Source organism: Condylura cristata, unplaced genomic scaffold, assembly GCF_000260355.1.
Source record: "Condylura cristata isolate star-nosed mole 26May11 unplaced genomic scaffold, ConCri1.0 scaffold00002, whole genome shotgun sequence".
Lineage (NCBI taxonomy): Eukaryota > Metazoa > Chordata > Mammalia > Eulipotyphla > Talpidae > Condylura > Condylura cristata.
Window position 1 is genome coordinate 40,214,716 of NW_004567103.1, and position 19,482 is coordinate 40,234,197.

General features: G+C 36.9%; 1 protein-coding gene across 1 annotated transcript in view; it reads left to right on the top strand.

The window, feature by feature from the left end:
• The window catches only part of TTN (titin), a 274,545-nt gene that overhangs the window by 9,115 nt on the left and 245,948 nt on the right, over window positions 1–19,482 (top strand). The window contains exons 7-20 of the mRNA XM_012726861.1: window positions 3,765–4,071; window positions 4,407–4,559; window positions 5,190–5,327; window positions 6,751–6,882; window positions 8,623–8,760; window positions 9,237–9,374; window positions 13,233–13,526; window positions 13,630–13,752; window positions 15,142–15,423; window positions 15,649–15,714; window positions 16,841–17,099; window positions 17,294–17,348; window positions 17,469–17,684; window positions 19,043–19,185. Of these exons, the coding sequence (XP_012582315.1) occupies window positions 3,765–4,071; window positions 4,407–4,559; window positions 5,190–5,327; window positions 6,751–6,882; window positions 8,623–8,760; window positions 9,237–9,374; window positions 13,233–13,526; window positions 13,630–13,752; window positions 15,142–15,423; window positions 15,649–15,714; window positions 16,841–17,099; window positions 17,294–17,348; window positions 17,469–17,684; window positions 19,043–19,185 (2,444 nt within the window). The remainder of the gene's footprint in view (window positions 1–3,764; window positions 4,072–4,406; window positions 4,560–5,189; window positions 5,328–6,750; window positions 6,883–8,622; window positions 8,761–9,236; window positions 9,375–13,232; window positions 13,527–13,629; window positions 13,753–15,141; window positions 15,424–15,648; window positions 15,715–16,840; window positions 17,100–17,293; window positions 17,349–17,468; window positions 17,685–19,042; window positions 19,186–19,482) is intronic.

Below are 19,482 nucleotides of genomic sequence, written 5' to 3' on the forward strand. Positions count from 1 at the left end.
CCACTCTGTCTCTGGTGAAGCCTCTCACTGCCCCTGAGCCTCTGGCCTGTACCCCAGTTCTGTATGCACAAATAAATAAATCTTTAAAAAAAAATAATGAGATAATTGACATAAAAATATTTATGCTTATTCTGAAGCTATTATATTCAACAGTATAATATTGGTAAGTGAGGATGAAATACATCAAAAGAATAGAAAAGAGACAAGAAAACAATTTAAGTATATAATGAATCCAATTTTTAGTTAAGGTGAACTTTCAGTTCTGTGGGGTGAAGGATATTTTACTCAACAAAGAATGGTCGCCTGGTTAGCTGTGGCTTTATCTGGAGAAAATAAGCATAAACATAAGTGTTTAAATATAATAATTTATAAAATAAAAATCTGACTAAAGAGCTAAATTTAAAAATAAAACCCCAAGGGCCCTCCCTGGTGGTGCAGCTGGTTAAAGCACAGCACTAAAAAACTAAAGCCACTTCAGCATGAATTTAATCCTGGCCCAGGAGGTGACCCACATGGTGTGGCAGACCTCTCCCGACCCACCCACTGCTCCTCTCAGCAGTGTACTTCGTCAGTCTGCCTGTTCTGATCCCCACTCTGTCTCTGATGAATCCTCTAACCACCCCTGCACTTCTGGCCTGTACCCTAGCTCAGTATGCAGAAATAAATAAATAAAAATAAAAAAAAATATGTAAGGAGAAACTTTGGGGAAACATTTGTGTAAAAGAGCTTTTAAAAATGATTTGCAGTTTCATTTACATTAAAATAAAATTTTATGTATGACAAAAGCAAAGTCATTGCTAAACCAAACAGTGCATTTGTGGGGGAAAAAATGTTAAGGCAGGCCTTCTTTAAGATACTTTATATGCTCCACCAGAATGCATTATAACAAATATATAACAGCTACAATATAATCTGTGCAACCCTTAAAACAGTGCATAACCTACACAACTGTAGATGTTTTTATTTTTTTTAAGATCTACTTATTTAGGCATACAAGAACTGGGGCGCAGGCCAGAGGTATAGGGAATGAGAGGATCACAAGAGAGTGGGGAGCAAAACAGGTAGATTGACTGAAATACACTGCTGAGGGTAGCAGTGAGAAAGTCAGGAAAGGTCTGCGTCACCATGTGGGTCACCTCCCTGGTCAGGGATCAAACTAGTGCTGCAGTGGCTGAGGACTGCTTCATAATGCTATGCTTTAACCCTTGCATCACCAGGGAGGGCCTCATAGTTAACCCTTGCACCACCAGGGAGGGCCTCATAGTTAACCCTTGCACCACCAGGGAGGGCCCTATAGCTGTACATGTTGATGAGGCATAAGAGCTTGTAAAGGAAAAGGAAAACAGTAGATGCAGAAGAAATGTTTCCAACACTTATGAACTAACACAAGAATATACCAAATGTATTACAAAACTTCCATAAATTAATTTTTTAGGAAAAAAATAACACATAGGAAAAAAATGACAAAAATAAGTTTTTTCATGAAGAATCTATGTAATGTCCAGCAAATATATGCAAAACTATGTGACATATTTTTCAACCTTTGTTATGTCAGTTACTTTAAAATTAAGGTAGTGCATATTGTAAGCCAATGTTACCTCAATAAAAAGGTCTTTATGTTTTTTTACCTTTGCAGATAAACACAAAATAAATAGTTTGGTACACTCAAAATGAATGAATAAATAATTTGAAATACTCCAAAATAATTAAAGTGAGTGGTAAAGGTTATTATAAAACCTGTACAAAAAGCTCTGTTTTAAAAACCTGCTTAGCTATCAGTAAAAAAAAAAAAAGTTCCAGTTCAAACTAACTCCAAGTTTGCACACCATGAAATCACAAGACAGGCCAAGAGTAATTGGGCGGGGGCGGGGAGATAACAATCTCTCACCTTATTTTCAATGTAAGGATCATTTAAAAATACAGACCCTATCCCATGCAGTCTCACTGTCTTAACAGTTCTTAGAATACATGAATTCATAACAATCCCAACTTAGCTCCCAATTTGCTTTACAATAATTAAGAAATAAAATTTCTAATTGTGGAGAAAATAATGGTGGTCCAAAATAGATTACTTCCTAAAATGTCTCATAGTTTAATCCGATTTTTGCTGTATATTAAGGCAAGCATATTTCATTGAATAAGGTACATTGTATCTAGCTGTGACCAGGTGATTTTTTTTTTATTGTAAGAGCAGAAATAAGCACTTTCCTATAATTTCCCATAATGACTGAAATTACATTGATTTTCGCAGTCATGGGCTTATCTGCAACCTGCTGCTAATCACTCATGTCATGCTAATCATGTGTTTAACTCTTTTTGAATGAAACCCACTTTGCTAGATATAGCAAGAACAAGGCACAGGTTGAAACTTGGAAGTACATTTCATTGTTTTTCTTCAATTCGTGTAGGCTTTACATTATTTTAAACTATCTTTGTTATATTTACAAGGAAATAATGTTAAAAAGTAAAATGTTCCCTGGACCCCTTTTAAGATTGATACACTTTCATTTTTAAATGTACATTAATCTTCACCAAAAAATTCCTCTTCGTCAGGAAAATAATTAAACATTTCTTTGTAAAACTGGTTAATGTCCTAATGTAATGTTGTTACTCTGTAATTTAGAGCATATATCAACTATATTTTGAGCTTTAATTAGAACAATTGTTTTACTTATGATCAGTATAAATTAAATACTCCCTATAGTGCCAGAAACATTTATAAACAATTTCCCAGATGCAGTAAAATGCAATGATAAGAGCAACACCGCCACCTAGAGGGAAAAATGTAACAAAGCTTTTGGTTAAGAATTTAATTATCAGAAAGTTTATCTTAAAATAGTAGCCCAATGCCTAGAATTATTGATATAAATCAGGCATTGTCTTTTTTTGGTATAAATCCCAGGACCTAGAATTCATATTTCTCAGCTGAAAGTCAACATTTTGGGCATACATAAAATGCAATGAAAATTATTTTGGAAGAGACTTTTTTCTCAGTTAATCGAAACTATAGAATCTTTAAATTCCAAATTAACCAGCTGCAACAGTAATTCTAAGGAACACAACACAATGTGGGTTGGTATAAATAAATACAGAGAAAACTTCAGGAAGAGTCCACCATTCTTTCATGAGAACAGTAGTTTCCAAAGTGCATTCACAGCCCAAAAGTTTTGAAAAACAAAACAAAACAAAGACCAGAAAGCTTCCTACTAGTTTTAGATATTAGTGAAGACTATAGTTCTGTAAATTTAAATATATAAATCTGGCATATATATATTGTTTTATATATGTGGCTATATATATGGTCATATATATGGTTATAAATATATGATCACAAATATATATGGTTATATATGTGTGTGGTTTATATATATATATATATGTGGTTATATATATATGTTTATATATATATATGGTTAACATAGTTGCCAAAAACTAAATTATAATCACTTTTTTTAAGAAAGCAAGGTTTGCTGTGTTGATTTTTTTTTTTACATGAGAAAGTAGGTCATGTCAACAAAATTTTGTGGCTTAGAATTAAGTCTGATTCTCTTACAGAGCTACAGCAGATAAAAATAAGGCTTACTGAGATTTAAAACAAATTACTTTCAAGTACATTAATTGCCCTCTGAATAGATTATTGATACCTACGTTTTAAAACTACGCTTCCAATGAAACACGTCCATTTTTCTTCTATTATTCAAATCCCACCGCCAGAGTGAAGTAGCTCCTGGTGCTATTCTTGACCTCTGCCCTTTGGTTTTCAGATCGGTGTCTCCAGCAGGGAGGTTCTCCACTTCCCCTCTCAGATCTGTTAAGTCTCCATTGCTCACTCGCAAGACTCAGACGCCCACCATGGCCGCAAGCCCGGAAGTGCCTCCCCCTTGGAAGCAAGAAGGCTTCGTGGCTTCATCAGAGGCGGAAATGAGAGAAACCATGATGAAAAGTTCTACTCATATCAGGACAGAAGAGAGATGGGAGGGGAGATACGGACTCCAGGAGCAAGTAACCGTCAGTGGAGCTGCAGCCAGTGCAACCTTCACGGCAGGGGCTGTGACCACCGGGGCCGCGGAGGTATCACTCTGCTTTTCTTCGTTTCGAATTCTGGCTTCTCTGGGTAGAATCCTACCATAAAACCCAATCTATGTAGGTTGAAGAGCAAATGCATAAAAATTAAGACTACAGCAGCCACTGAGGGCCAGATTTGGCTCTCGCTTTCTAAAAGCATCCTTAATTAGGACACTCTAATCTGTGAGGCTTTTATAAAAGATCGCAATGAAGCATTTATGATGACAAACGCTTCTGCGGATGCACATTTTACTCTAGATAGCTCCATTTCCATTGTGTTGTTTGTTGTATTTTGTACCTGACCTGCCATTTTCAAATCTACCCGGTGATTTCTAATCCAGGTGAAACAAGAAACTGACAAGAGTGCAGCTGTTGCAACCGTGGTTGCTGCAGTTGATCTGGCCAGAGTGAGAGAGCCAGCGATCAGCGCTGTAGAGCAGACTGCTCAGAGGACAACCACGACTGCTACACACGTGCAACCTGCTCACGAGCAGGTAGGCTGGGCGCCATATTGGGACCCTGGTGAGCCAAGGCCCAGACTCATTGAGGCCAAAACTGGCCCAATCGTGTCCAGACTTTGAGATTGCTCTGGCAAAGATGCCAAAGGCGTTCAAGAAAGAAGCACTTAAGTAGCTATTCTGTTTCAGGCAGGTAGGCATGTAATGGTTAACTGTAGAAAAGAGTCAGAACAGATACTGAAAATATCAAGGTGCTCCTGGGCTGAGGCAGGAAAAGGGTGGCAGAGGAAGTCTGCTAAAAAAGAGGTGTGGGCCTCTTTGGTGCCCTGCACCCCATTGGGAGCCAAAGCTTAGTTGCTCCAACAGCGAGGCATGACGACTGTTATTTCAGGGCAGACATTTCTTTTCTCTAAGCTTCCCCCAAAGACGTTTGCTTTTACTTTCCTCAAAACAAATGTGACACTTGATTCATGGCTGAGAAGTGTTATAAATCCAGGATAATTTCCCACCTCATATTTGAGTAGATTTTCGGTTATAGTTTAAAATCACTCCAGCTCTCTTCCTTAGCCTCTTGTGTGACATTTATGTCTTTATCCTGATTTATTGTTTCAATGTTTTATATGAGGTGCATTAAAGTGTTTCCCTTTTTTCCCCTATGAAAATCAGATGAGAAAGGAGGTGGAGAAGACGGCTATAACTAAGGTAGTAGTGGCCGCCGATAAAGCCAAGGAACAAGAATTAAAATCAAGAACCAAAGAAGTAATTATGACAAAACAAGAGCAGATGCACGTAACTCATGAACAGGTGAAAATAGTTTTTGATGTGAAATTATTGTTGCTATTATCTGTGTCAACACGGATAATGTTTACTGTGCAGAGTGTTATTTCCTGGACAACATGGTTGTTATCACATTAATAAAATCCCCTTGTGTCTGTGTATTCCTGAGTACCAGACACCAAAGTCCCTTAAGTTTTATGAAGCTTTTCCTATAAGAAGGGAGGGACACTGTGAACACAAACTAAAAGTAGAAGCAGGGATCTCATCCACGTTGATCTGGGACATCACCGTCTACCTGTGTGACTAGGAAGGGGGTGAAGCCGTGAGGGAGAAGTAGAGGCTCGCGTAGAAGCAGGGAAGAAAGGAAAAGAGCATAGAACACACGTTGCTTTGAAAATGGCTTACAGATCTGAAATGGAGTGGATAGACTGACCTTCGAATATCAAATAAGAAAAAATCAAGAGGAAAGGAGACAGGACAAGTTATGTAAAACAACTGGTAGGACTGTCGGCCTCCTTGGGGCCAGTTGTCAGCTGGGTGGTTTGAGGAGATGAACTTTCAAGTATCTTCCAACCCTGAGATTGTGAATGTCAGTGATGATGCCTGGGAATGAAAACAAGGTAAATGGGGAGAACTGCCCCCCGACAAGCATACGTCTTAGGCAACCAGACTCAAGCACTATATCTCTCAAGGGATTAAACATTTAGAAAATATTTTGCCTGGGAGAATGTACAAAAGTTTTTCCCCATAATGGCTCAGTTTTAGAAAAGTAAGTGTTGGTATTTCAAACCATCACAATATTTAGGGAAATTTTCAAAGCAAAACAATCGTACACATATAGGTGGTAAATTGTCCATACTTGGTTTCTCAGATATAAAATTAAAGAATAAGGAAGTATTGCTTCTATGACCTTCCATTCTAATATCTTATGCTCTAAAATTATCTTCAGAAGATAGAACTGAGAGTAATATTTTCATATCCATTTATAAATACCAGAAATTTTTTATTATAATATAATAGTTTATATTTACATCATTTTGTGCATTTTTTTTCCATCTCAGTGGTAATCCCCGTGGGTTTCCCATCACGTGTCACCCGTGTGCCATCACCATAGTCCCATACACTTCCCTCCCCCACCCCGTTTTTGATCCCATTCCCCACTCCACCCCTAAATAGCAGAAGTCTTTTTAAAGAAGACTGCTACTCTCCCATTCAAATCTAGCAGTTCTGAATCAAACTGTCTTTCCTCTAAGCAGCATAACTCAAGACTTAGGAGATAAAGAGCATGGTCAGATTCGCAAAAATAAAATTATTTATTTTATAAATGATATCTCCAGAAAAATATTTTACTTCTTTTTCAAATTCCTATTTTAGAATATTTAATAAATATTATGTTAGTTTCATTAACGATCGAGTGACAATAAGGTTTTCTGTTTATCATTGATTTCAGATAAGAAAAGAAACTGAAAAAGCATTTGTACCAAAAGTAGTAATTTCCACAGCTAAGGCCAAAGAACAAGAAACAAGGATTACTGGAGAAATTACTAGAAAACAAGAACAAAAACAAATAATTCAAGAAACAGTAAGTTCAGTTTTGTTAATTATCTTGTAGTTCATTGACATGATCACCTTCCAATCAGTCACATATACTACAGAATCAAAACCCCTAAAAGGAGGTCTGTGTGTGTTTTCTTTTTGTTGTTTTGGTGTTTGGTATTGAAGCTCTTTCATGTTGTACTTTCTGTTCCCATCATACAACTTTCCACTCAGTTGGCTGGTTTTGGAGAAATTGTCTGCTAGCTTGTGGCATATTTATGACATTTCTAGTGGATAATACAATAGAAGATAGGTTAACTTTAGTACAGGTACATTCAGGAATTTCATGCGAGGCTTGAGTCCTCAGTTAATTAAATCATTAATAAACCTTTACATAGGTGCAGGACTCAAACACTCACAATCAGCCATGAATATTCCAACTAAATATCACGAAGTGAGGAAATATTGGACATCAAGGGAGACTATTATTTCTTCAAAAAAGTACCCTCTCTGTTGGATGACTTTCCCTCTCCCTCTCTCATTATTTTTTCAAGCAAGTACCCTGTCTGTTGGATGACTTTCCATCTCCCTATGGCAGAAGTCTGCATGCCTGAAAACTCTACTTGACCCAATCATGGGCCTAAACTTCCCCCATTGTGCTATCATGCTGGTGGCTGGCAAGCTCAAATGACAATTTTTGGACCACTTGCCAGATGCCACTAATATGTCAACATGTCTCAAAGATGAGATTGTTTCAGTTTCTAGAACAATCTAGAGGCAAAAGGGACATCTATTCCTCAAGGAAAAAAAGATTTTCAACACAGCACAAAACCCTTAAATTAAAAAGGTGATACTTTCTCACCACTAAATATTCTGTGTACTCCTGGATGTTGCAGGTTATCTTGTCATTCCTTTTGTAACAATCTTTTAAACACAAGTCTTTATCTGAATATCAGATAATACAGGAAGCTGAGACAACTGCTGCATCCATGGAGGTAGTTGTTATTGCAAAGCCCACAGAACTAGAAGCAGGCCTGGGGGCTCCAGAAGAACTAGAAGCAGGCTTGGTGGCTCCAGAAGAACTAGAAGCAGGCCTGGGGGCTCCAGAAGAACTAGAAGCAGGTCCGGGGGCTCCAGAAGAAATAGAAGCAGGCCTGGGGGCCACAACACAATATCAAATGCACAGAACTGATGAAAAGGTGATGATTCCACACTGCTGTGAAGTTCACTTTTCTATCATTTCATTTGCAAGTCACCTCCATTCTCATCCTGGCTCTTAATCATCACTTTGCCACTTCTTCCTCTTCTTTAACTCACACAGGAGATGTCAGAATCTTTCATGAGTGTTTTGCCATCCACGTTATCTAGCTTTCACCGCCACTTTTCGTACCTAACAGTTGGACTTTCTTTGGAATGTGACTAATACATTATCATTCACTTTGATATCTTCTATACACTGTACCAGAGAATTGATGAAGTGCAAAATTATAAGTTCTTTATGACTTTACTAGAATGTATCATCGGTTCTAAGGAGAAGAATGTATGTGAGAAAAATGCACCCTTTATATTTTATGGCTAATCATACTTTTTTCTTTCAGATCAAATTTATTCTTACATGTTATCAGTGAAACAGCATGGATAATCAAAGCAACAAATGATAAAGTTTTGTGATTAAATGTTCTTGAATAGGGATAAATTGTTTGCTCAGTATTGACTAAGTTTCTTTTACTAGAGACTGTATGAAACTTAATGACCTTTTCTTGCCTTCTTTTCATTACATAACCAGAAAATGAAAGAAACTAGGAAAACAGTGGTACCTAAAGTCATAGTGGCCACACCCAAAGTCAAAGAACAAGATTTAGTATCGAAAACTAGAGAAGGCATCACTACCAAAAGAGAACAAGTTCAAATAACTCAGGAAAAGGTGAATACAGATATTTGAGCTTCATTTTAAAACTAATTTCTAGTAACCATTAACCACTATGGGGTATAAATGGCTAATCTGTATTTTCCTTTTTAGACCCAAACTAAAAACAAAACATAAATGTGTGACTGTATACTATTAATTTTATCCACACAGTTGATATTCATTCATCCATAACATTTGTAATTCATTTTGTTCACCACTATTCTTTGCATGAAAATTAGCAATTTCAGCCTAATTTTTTAAAAAAAGCAATTATGAAATCATCTGGAGATTTTTTTTTTTTTTTGTAATTAACATGGCCAAGTTTTGTGCTACCTAGTCAATATATGCAAACATGCCCAGTGAAAGCTGGCCTCTTTCATGTAGTTAACCCTGAATAACTTCCCCTTGCTTCCTGACTAAGTGGAGGGAAGGGTCATACATGTGTCTGAAACCCTGTACAATTTAAACTGTGATTTTACTGTAATAATTAGATGAAAAAGGAAGCTGAGAAAACTGCCTTGTCTAGAATAGCAGTGGCTACTGCTAAGGCCAAAGAGCAAGAAACAATATTGAGAACCAGAGAAGAAATAACTACTAGACAAGAACAATTCCAAGTTACTCATGGAAAGGTGACAATTGCTATTCCAAGTGTGAAATCCCTATAATAATACACTAATGCTGAATCTCACATGAAATCCCTTGTTATATATATATATATTTTCAACAATTTATTTAGTTATGGATACAGAACAGGGATATAGGCCAGAGGTGCAGTGGTGAGAGGATTAACCAGAGATAGAGTGGGGAGTGGAACAAGCAGATCAACAAAGTACACTGCTGAGGATACCAGTGGGTGAGCCAAGAGGGGTCTGCAGCACCATATGGATCACCTCCTGGGTGGGGATCGAACTTGCACTGAAGCAACTGCCCTCACTTGTGGTGCTGCACTTTAACCGATTGCACCACCAGGGAGGAACCTAAAATCCCCTATTAATATTAAATCTCAGAATGTCTTATGTATGAGACACTATTCAATAATACAAACAATTGAAAATAAAATACCAAATTATTTAGTATTGTTAACTTAAAACATATTCCTCACCCTCCTGATTTCTTCACTGTTTTCCATTTTTTATTATCTGGAAATTTTCCAGTAGTTGATGATTGAAATTGCATTGAATTAGAATTGCAGACTAATTTTAAGATACTCCATGAACATAAATAATGACTCTCACTGTCAAGAAGATGTATGTTTTGAAGGAGTCATAAATTCAGGATATTATGTTATAGAATATGGACTTATCTCAGGATAAGTTAATTCTCTTCATTTGAAATTTTAGCTTTTTCTTTCTTGTAAATATGAGATGAGAAAGGAAGCTAATAAAATTGTAGTGCCTGGTAAGGTAGCTCCTACTAAAGCTAGAAAAGGTTCAATACTAAACTCTAGAAAAGAATTAGCTAACTGGAATAAATACATATAAGCCATGAAAAAGGTGATTGCATCAATTTGTAGCTCTGAAATTTCCATGAATTAACCGATTTCCCATGAAATCTGTCATTTAACCCAAACAAGCTATTTATCTAATTTATTTTTTTATTGCTAATATGACATTGGAAATTGGCAATTAAAGTTTTTCAATTTCTTTAGTGTGATGGTTAAGATCAGTCTCTATTCCCCTAGTGTTTATATATGTGTATCTTTTTGAAAACATCATTTAATATCAACTTTTTAACATTCACCCAAGTCTATATTGAGTGGCAAATCAGCCTTTCAGAAGTCTGAAATCCTGATATGTAACATAATTTATGCATGATTATTTTTCTATTTATATTGGCTCTGAATCACATACAGTTGACTGTTAGATTTTTGTTGTTAAAAATTCCATTTATTAATGGAAGCTGAGAAAATGTCTACATCTAAAGTAATAGTTGCCACTACAAAATCTACTAAGGCAGTCACACTACTAAGGACTAGAGAAAGATTCACCCTTAAGGAAGAACAGATACTTTCCACTGATGCTGTGGAGTAAAAGGGTTGTTTCACCCTATTTCGTCAACTCTCATAACTGATCATCTGTCAGGAGTCATTGTAGTCCCAGTGTTCCATTTAGTTGTTTAACTGATCCAGAAAACATTGAAGATGACTAGATTAGATTCAGACTAGTTCTTTCACTGGGACCATTAGCATTTCTCATTGTGAAAAGGCCACTTAAATAGCACTTTATTATTTTGTGTGCTATAACACACAAAAATACTATTAATTAATTCTCAGCATTTTACTGGTACAGTCAGGAGTTGAGAGGTCTCCAATTCAAGTCTTCCTGATCATCTAGGTACCAAAAAATAAGAGTGATGTTAGTGTCCACTAAGACATAAAAGCAGCTACCAGCAGAGTGCCCATTTCTAGTAGTGCAGCAAACAGCATGCGTATGTGGGCTTAATACACATTAACTGAAGGAAAGATTTACAGATGTTTTCCCAATTTAAAACATTTTGTCATAATTAAATTGCTTTTTTTACATAAGCTTTGAATTAAGAACAACATTTATATATTTCAGTAGGCAAATGATAATCTTTTTTTCCTAAATTTTCTCATTGTTTACATGAATAAAACTAAACTCAACCTTACTACTTCATAAATTACTTTGACTAGCCAAATGATATATAGTACAATCATTCTATAGTTATATATATTTGTTTCCTGTTGAAGTTGTTAATATTTTAAAACATGTATAAAATTAAAATTAATGGCCTAATTAGGGCCTATAAACAAATTTAATCCACCTAAGCCTCACATATAAAGTGAAGGTTTAGGAAGATTAGGAAGGCCTGTGCATTCCTTCAAGAGAAATTAGGTTGTTTGTGGCTTCTTAGAAGCAAGTACTGGATAAAATCCATGATCACTTAAAGCAAAAAACTCATTTGAATCTCAAATATATTAAATGGTTCAGTGAATATTTTTTTAAGATATACAGTAGCACACTTAAAACATTTCAGATGCCATCTAGATTTAGTTTATAGCAGTAGAAGAGAAAAACTGAGCATTAGTATAATATTCTGGCATCACTTTCAAAGAGCACGGTTGGATGTGGCATGTGGTTTTTACAATATGCTGTTTCCAAATATTGTACCAAATCGTAAACAACATAAACTGGTTTTGTGTTCTTTAAAAAGGAAATTCCTTTGCAACTGTTTCTTATATTAACCATATTCATAAAAAAATGAGAAAACAACATTTCTGTTTTCTTCTTCACGTTAGCCTTCAGTATAATGAAAATAAATTAATTGAACATCACTGTGAAAGGTTATTCTCTTAAATTCAAATATAACACTTCTTTTATAAAATATATTTATTTAATTATTCATACAGAACTGGGGTACAGGCCACAGGAGAGCGGGGAGCAGAACAGTCTTATTGATGAAGTACAATGCTGAGGGGAGCAGCAGGCTAGAAAGGACATGTCTGCCATGCCATGTGGGTGGTCCCCCCCACCCCCCAGGGATCAAACTCATGCTGAAGCCTGAAGCAGTGCTGTGCTTCAACCCATTGTGCCACCAGGGAGGGAGCTATAGTACTTTCATTGTAATCACAAGATCGTTGTGTGTTTAAGAAAAGATTTTCTAATAGGTTAAAAAGTTCTTTTTAAAAAGATTTATTTATTTATGCAGACAAGTACTGGGGTTTAGGCCAGAGTGCAGGGAGGTGAGAGGATTACTGTGGGAGTAGGGAGCAGATCTGCTGAAATACACTGCTGAGGGGAGCAGCAGGCAAGACAGGAAAGCTCTGCTGTGCCATGTGGGTCAGCCTCCTGGCTGGGGAGAATCAAATTTAGGCTTCAGTAGCTGGTGATGACTTGATAACTCTGAGACTTTAACCCCTGTGCAAGAGGGAGGCCTAGGTTAAAAATTTCTTATAGGTTAGAGTTCTTATCCCTAGGGAATCATAAGTACATTAATTTGCTCTCTGTGTACACAAGAGTTTTCAAGTTATGTCAGATTTGCATGCAACTGGACAACTCTAAGCACCTGATTTTTCTGTTTGAGCCTATAACAGTACTTGAGAATATTTTTGTCACTACTGTCACTGCATCAAAACCAGAAAAAAACATAAAAATAATCAATGAAGATAACTAGTCCCAAACTTCTACTAACCATCTACTTTAGATAAACTACTAGAAAAACTCAAAATATCCTTGCTCCATAATATACATGTTGCTTTGTCCTTTGTTGTGTCTGTGTGATTTAATATTTGGTCTAATTAAACAGGCATTTACAAGGTGTATCTAGATAGATGTTTATACTTTATAATAACTTATTATTATATATCATGAAATATTATGTTCCCAAATGCATTTCTGTTACATTTCATAAGTAACATAGTTATGTAACAAGGGCACCATCTCTGTCAAGCCTTTAGGCATTTCTTGTTCTTGTCTCAGCCTAACTTTAATATTACAGTGTATTCATTCTGGGACCTTTGTTTCCAGGTGGGTGCTGGGAAAAAGGCAGAAGCTGTAGCAACAGTTGTTGCTGCAGTAGACCAGGCCCGTGTTAGAGAGCCCAGAGCACCCGGGCATCTGGAAGAATCCTATGCTCAGCAGACCACTCTGGAGTATGGCTACAAGGAGCAGATTTCTGCCACAAAGGTAGCTGAGCAGCCCCAGCGTCCAGCCTCAGAGCCCCATGTTGTCCCTAAAGCAGTCAAGCCTGGAGTGATCCAGGCTCCTTCTGAGACTCATATCACAACTAGTGATCAAATGGGAATGCATATATCATCACAGGTGAGCCTCTACCCCTGATTTTCACCACTTCCATGGCAAAGCAAGCTTGCCTGCTATGGTCACCTGGTGAATAGTGGTCTCACTGAGTTTCATTTCAATGCAGATCAAAACTACTACAGATGTATCAACTGAAAGATTAGTCCATGTGGATAAGCGACCCCGCACAGCAAGCCCTCATTTTACTGTTTCGAAAATCTCTGTTCCTAAGACAGAACATGGATACGAGGTAAGAAGATTAGAACATAACAAAGAAATGTTTAGCTCAAAGGAAATAATTATCTAATACATGATGGAGACAATCTTTGATGTAGGCCAGTATGGCCTCTTTCTGTTGACATCTGTTTGCATTCATGGGGGACTCAGAACCTCCTAAAGCGTAGTCTCTAAAACTTACCCCTCAAGGTGAGACTGAAGTACAGGGTCTTCCTCCTCTGAGTAGACACCTGTCCAGGAGTCATCTGTTTCACATTTTGTTATGTGTGGTATTTTAGACAGTTTTGTTTTCCTCTTGCTATGAGACAGTTTAGAGTACCTTAACTTAGACTGTGTCAATAATATGGACAGACACTGAAAGCCCATATTCACTCAAAGTAGCAAGATGGCAGATTGTGATGTGTGGTGACTGGACTGGATTTTGGACTCAAAAGCCCTGGACTGATGTCTCCACTATACCCCTTACTAGATCTGTCAAGAGCCAGTTAAAATGTATAAAAATCTTAGCAAATTCACATCACTTAATAACCCCCAATATTACTCACTATTGTTTTTATTATACACATCCAAGATAAAATCCAAACATTGTATGCCTTCAAAGAGTTGCAGGGTACTTTTAATATTTTGCATTTATTATATTTAAAGTTAATATTCATTATAATTTATATGAATATGAATTGATAATTTATATCTTGTATGAATTGATAATTTATATCTTGTAAGTATAATGTGTATTTATACTTTAACTATAATTGTACACTTATAATTAGATGTTAATTGTAAATATAAAATTACTATATTTAATATACATAAGACCTCCCATTTAATATATTTAGGTTGGGCCCAAGCTACTATTAAAACCAAATCACCATAGACAACAAAAGCATAAAACAAGAAGGAAGGCTTTAAAATATTTTTCTAAAGGCCTCTTTTTTCACCTTTCACACAGATTGTGGCTGTAAAGTAAACATGTTGTTTTCAAGTAGTTCTTAGGAATATACTGAGTATATTTGATAGTTTCTTGATTTTGAAGTTCCCACTATAGTGCTTTAAAATACAGCTTTCATGGGGATAGTTGAAGTGAAAACTTATGACTGAGCTTTTAAGAATCTCATGCCCTTTATGATAAGAATGTAAAATGAAGACCTCCTACTACAACTCCCTAAGAAAGAGATATTCAAATATATTTTACAAACTGGCAGGAACGACCATGCATTTTACAAGTGGCTTATCACTAACTGACTTTTCATGAACTGTAAGATTGAAAATGAGGACATTAAAAAAATGAGCCATATAAAAAATAAACTAAGACTCACCACAGGAATGCTAAGTGGCAAAGCACCTCTGAGTGACAACTTGGATGACAGGCGAGTGACTTTATTTTCTGACTCCATCTGTTTAGGCATCAATAGCCGGCAGTGCTATTGCCACATTACAAAAAGAGTTGTCAACCACATCTTCTGCTCAGAAGATCACCAAATCTGTGAAAGCACCCACTGTGAGGCCTGGCGAGGCCAGAGTGAGAGTGGAACCCACCCCCTCACCCCAGTTCCCCTTTGCTGACATACCAGAGACTTATAAGAGTCAGGCTGGCATTGAAGTGAAAAAGGAAGTGGGAGTGAGCATCGCTGGTGGCACAGTCCGTGAAGAACGCTTTGAAGTGTTGCATGGCCGGGAAGCCAAGGTGAGTCACTGGATCCAGTGCTGTTTCCAGGCCTATTCCTATCAGCCAGTTTGTAGTGCAAATGGAGTAAGTCAGGCACCTTGCCTTTCTTCGTACCATGTTCACATGCACTTTTGAGCACGGTGTGGGTCACAGTTCTTTTCTCAAATTATTTGTATAATTTTGCAGTTGCTAGAATACCCCAATTTCAAGGGTGTTTTGTAACATCATTTTTAAAATTTGTAGGCAACAGAAGCAGCAAGAGTACCTGCACCTGTTGAAATCCCTGTTACTCCACCAACTTTAGTCTCGGTGAGTAGAGAAGTTGGTAGTGTTGGCCTTTATGTGTATCTGGTCAAATAATTTTAATATATGCAAAGATCAAAAACTGGAAAATAGCATCATCCATTTTACAAATAGTAATTTTAAGACAATACACTACTTGGTAAGAAAGGGGGTATTCTTTGGGCCACCATCTGTCATGTATTGAACAGAGTGAAAGAGTTTCTATTATGGTAAGGCATCAAGGTGAGAGTCATCCATTTAGACAGATAAACCCTCTGAAATCTTGGCCTTATAATCAGAGAAAATGTACATCAATAATTATAATAAAATATAGAAGTGATAAGCACCTCAACAGAGGGAGCATGCAGAGGAAGAATAAATTTATTCCAGTTGGCAGAGCTCTGTTGAAAAGCCAGTGTTTGTAGCTGAGCCTTCAAGCTACTTTGGGATTTGAATATGAGAATAACAGAGGTGAGAGAATTGCCCCATTACATCTTTGAACCATTTTACATTTATTTCAGTGTAGGATTCAGTGCCCTCCGACATCTGAAAATTTAGTTCTTGTGAAACTTTCATCAGCTGAAATGCTGTAAAGCAAAGATGCAGTTACCACTCATTTATATAGGGAAAGTAATTGCAATATTGTAGAGTCAAAGAACTACCATACCAAGTCTTATTAGATAGCACATAGGAGCTAAAATAGCATGGTCATATTGTAAAAGCAGAATGTAATGTAAAAGCAGCATGATAAGATAAACCCTGAGCTACATGAAGCATCCTGGGAAGGAGCTTAGAGGCAGCTCTCAGGGCTGCCTGGAGGGCGCAGCCTGTCACAAAAGCAGCACCCCACACTGGGCACTGTTTCCCACTTGTGTTGTAAATGTACAAATCCTCTTCAGATTTTCTGGCTAGCAAAACAGGTACTAATGTCAGTCTTTTGTAAAAGCAAAAAGTGGCACAACAGGAACTTTTAAAAGCAGAAGTACCTGTATTCCAACTTCCAAGAAAGACCTTTTACTAATATTATTCTGGAGTCCTGGTTAAAAAGCACAAAAACATCTTATGGCAACTGGGATGTTTAAGTTCAAACCCCACAGATAAGGAATGAAGATGCACGAATACCAATATATTCCTTATCTCTCTTTTTCTTCAGGGCTTGAAAAATGTGACTGTCCTAGAAGGTGAATCCGTCACCTTGGAGTGCCACATCTCTGGATACCCATCCCCAAAAGTGACATGGTACAGAGAAGACTACCAAATAGAGAGTTCCATTGATTTCCAGATCACCTTCCAGAGTGGAATTGCCCGCCTGATGATTCGTGAAGCCTTTGCCGAAGACAGTGGGCGATTTACTTGCAGCGCTGTGAATGAGGCTGGGACTGTGAGCACATCCTGCTATCTTGCTGTGCAGGGTGAGTGGTTCTCTCCACATCCTCTCTCCCTGGGTACTTCCCGAAATATGCGCTCTGCCTATCTCATCATAGTGGTCCTTTCAGAGTTGAAAGGAGAGGGGATAGGTGATGAGGTAGATTATGACATACTTAGCAGAACTCACTGCCAAAACAGATTAAATGCCTGACTTAAATGAGACTTTTCTGTCTTTTAGTGTCAGAGGAATTTGAAAAGGAAACAACTGAAAAATTTACTACAGAAGAAAAACGGTAAGACTATTTTTTTTAATTAATGAGTTGCAATTCTAGTACAGTTTTGCTTTTTTAAACTGTCTTTAGTATTAGTAAATTTCCTGTCAGAAGCTAATATGAAGACAATTCTCTTTCCAGCTTTATCGAGTCAAGAGATGTGGTAATGACTGATACTAGCATGACGGAGGAACAGGTGGGCCCTGGAGAACCTACAGCTCCTTTCTTTATCACAAAGCCAGTGGTCCAGAAGCTTGTGGAAGGTGCGACTGTTGTGTTTGAATGCCAGATTGGTGGCAACCCGAAACCCCACATCTACTGGAAAAAATCCGGAGTTCCTCTAACCACAGGATACAGGTATTTTGATGGTTGAATGATGAGTCCTGTGTGACTTATAGCAGCTGTATATGAAGGCTGGAGCAAAATAGAATTACTAATCTCATCATCCCCCAAATGCAGGTTCTTTCATTTTGAAGCCTTCATAGTTTGTTTGGAGATATTCTCACATTTTTGTACAATCTTAATGACAAAATGAATAGAAGGTTTTTTTTTTTAATATTCTAGATGTATTCATATATAGTGTTAGTAAAATAGAGAAGATGTAGATTTTTAAATGCACACAGATAGTTGTATTATTTTGTGAAAGATTTGGGACAACTTTCAATAAAAATACATTATAACTAAGTCACTGGAAAATAAAAGAATAATGAACATATAAAGAGGAATAAAGCTTTGTTATATATACAAATCTATGTTGGTAAATTTGCTGGAAATTAATATAAAATTCAACTTTGAATTTCCTGAAATGTAACAAAAAAGGGAACATAATAATCTAGTTAAAATATACTTACTCAAGCTTATAGTATACCAGAGGTTCAATGCTGTAATATTCAAAGTAATATATTATTTTGATTACTAATTCAATCTTCAAATGAGAAGATGAACAAATTTAAATTGCCCACATGTTCAAATGACTTCATCACTTGCTGTCATAAAACTGAAGCCCCTACTTCCCCATAGCCAATTGGCAATACAGATTCCCCCACTGTCCAAAAGTAGGATGTTCCTATAAAATCTTTTATGAACTGAAATAACTTAAAGCAAAGAAATAATTACCATCAATTTATATGTAAAAATTTTTTGATCATTCCCAGAAAAAAACAACTTATACCAAATGACACATAAAACCTAAAATCACACTTCACATAATAAAAGTAGGAAGGGGTGGCTATGAGAATCTGCAAACTGGATGAAGTAATGCCTAGAGAAACACTTTTGCAGGTCAGGCTGTGCACAACCTCTAATATTGGCCCCCTGCCAAACAAACTGAACTACATTTTTAGATTTTTGTTGCAAAAATCAAAGTTCTCCTCAATTTCCTTTAGTTAGCAAAAGCAGGCACCTGTGTTTTTTTTTTTTTTTTTTCACAGATGCTTAGTATAAAAGGAACATTCAAAATTTGGGTGATAGCTGTATTATCTTCTATTAGTTATTTTAGAGAGCATCTTTGCATGCTTTAAAATAAAATTTTAGCTTTTTAGTTTCTCAATTACTCATGTCCATGTACTTTCCTCAGTTGTCAGCAATCATACCATAGTGGAGCTTAGTCACATTGAAGATCAGTGTGTCTTATACCACATATTCAGATAAAGGTTACTTTACTCACACTAGGGTAGATTATGACTGATTATTTTTGGTTCTTCATATCTATAAAGGTACAAAGTGAGCTATAACAAACAGACCGGTGAATGCAAACTGGTGATTTCTATGACTTTCCCTGATGATGCTGGAGAATACACTATTGTTATTCGTAATAAACATGGCGAAACTTCTGCATCTGCCTCCTTGCTTGGAGAAGGTAAGTGCAGATTTAAGTGTGCTGATGTATATGATAACAACAGAAATGGGGGAGAAGGAACTGTGCCAAGTACTTGTTGAACGGCCTGTTGTAATATCCAGGGGACACTGCCTCTGTCCTCCTTGCCTCGCCCTGGACTTCAACTGTACAGCATGGCCTCAAAAGCCACCCTCATGCTAATCACCTAGGCTTTAGCAATAGTTTCAATAGGGTGCATCTATTTCAATGCTTTTGAAGGTGCAGGGATTCTAAATCCAGTTGACTTCCAGATCCAGGCAGTTATAGTCATGAATGTAA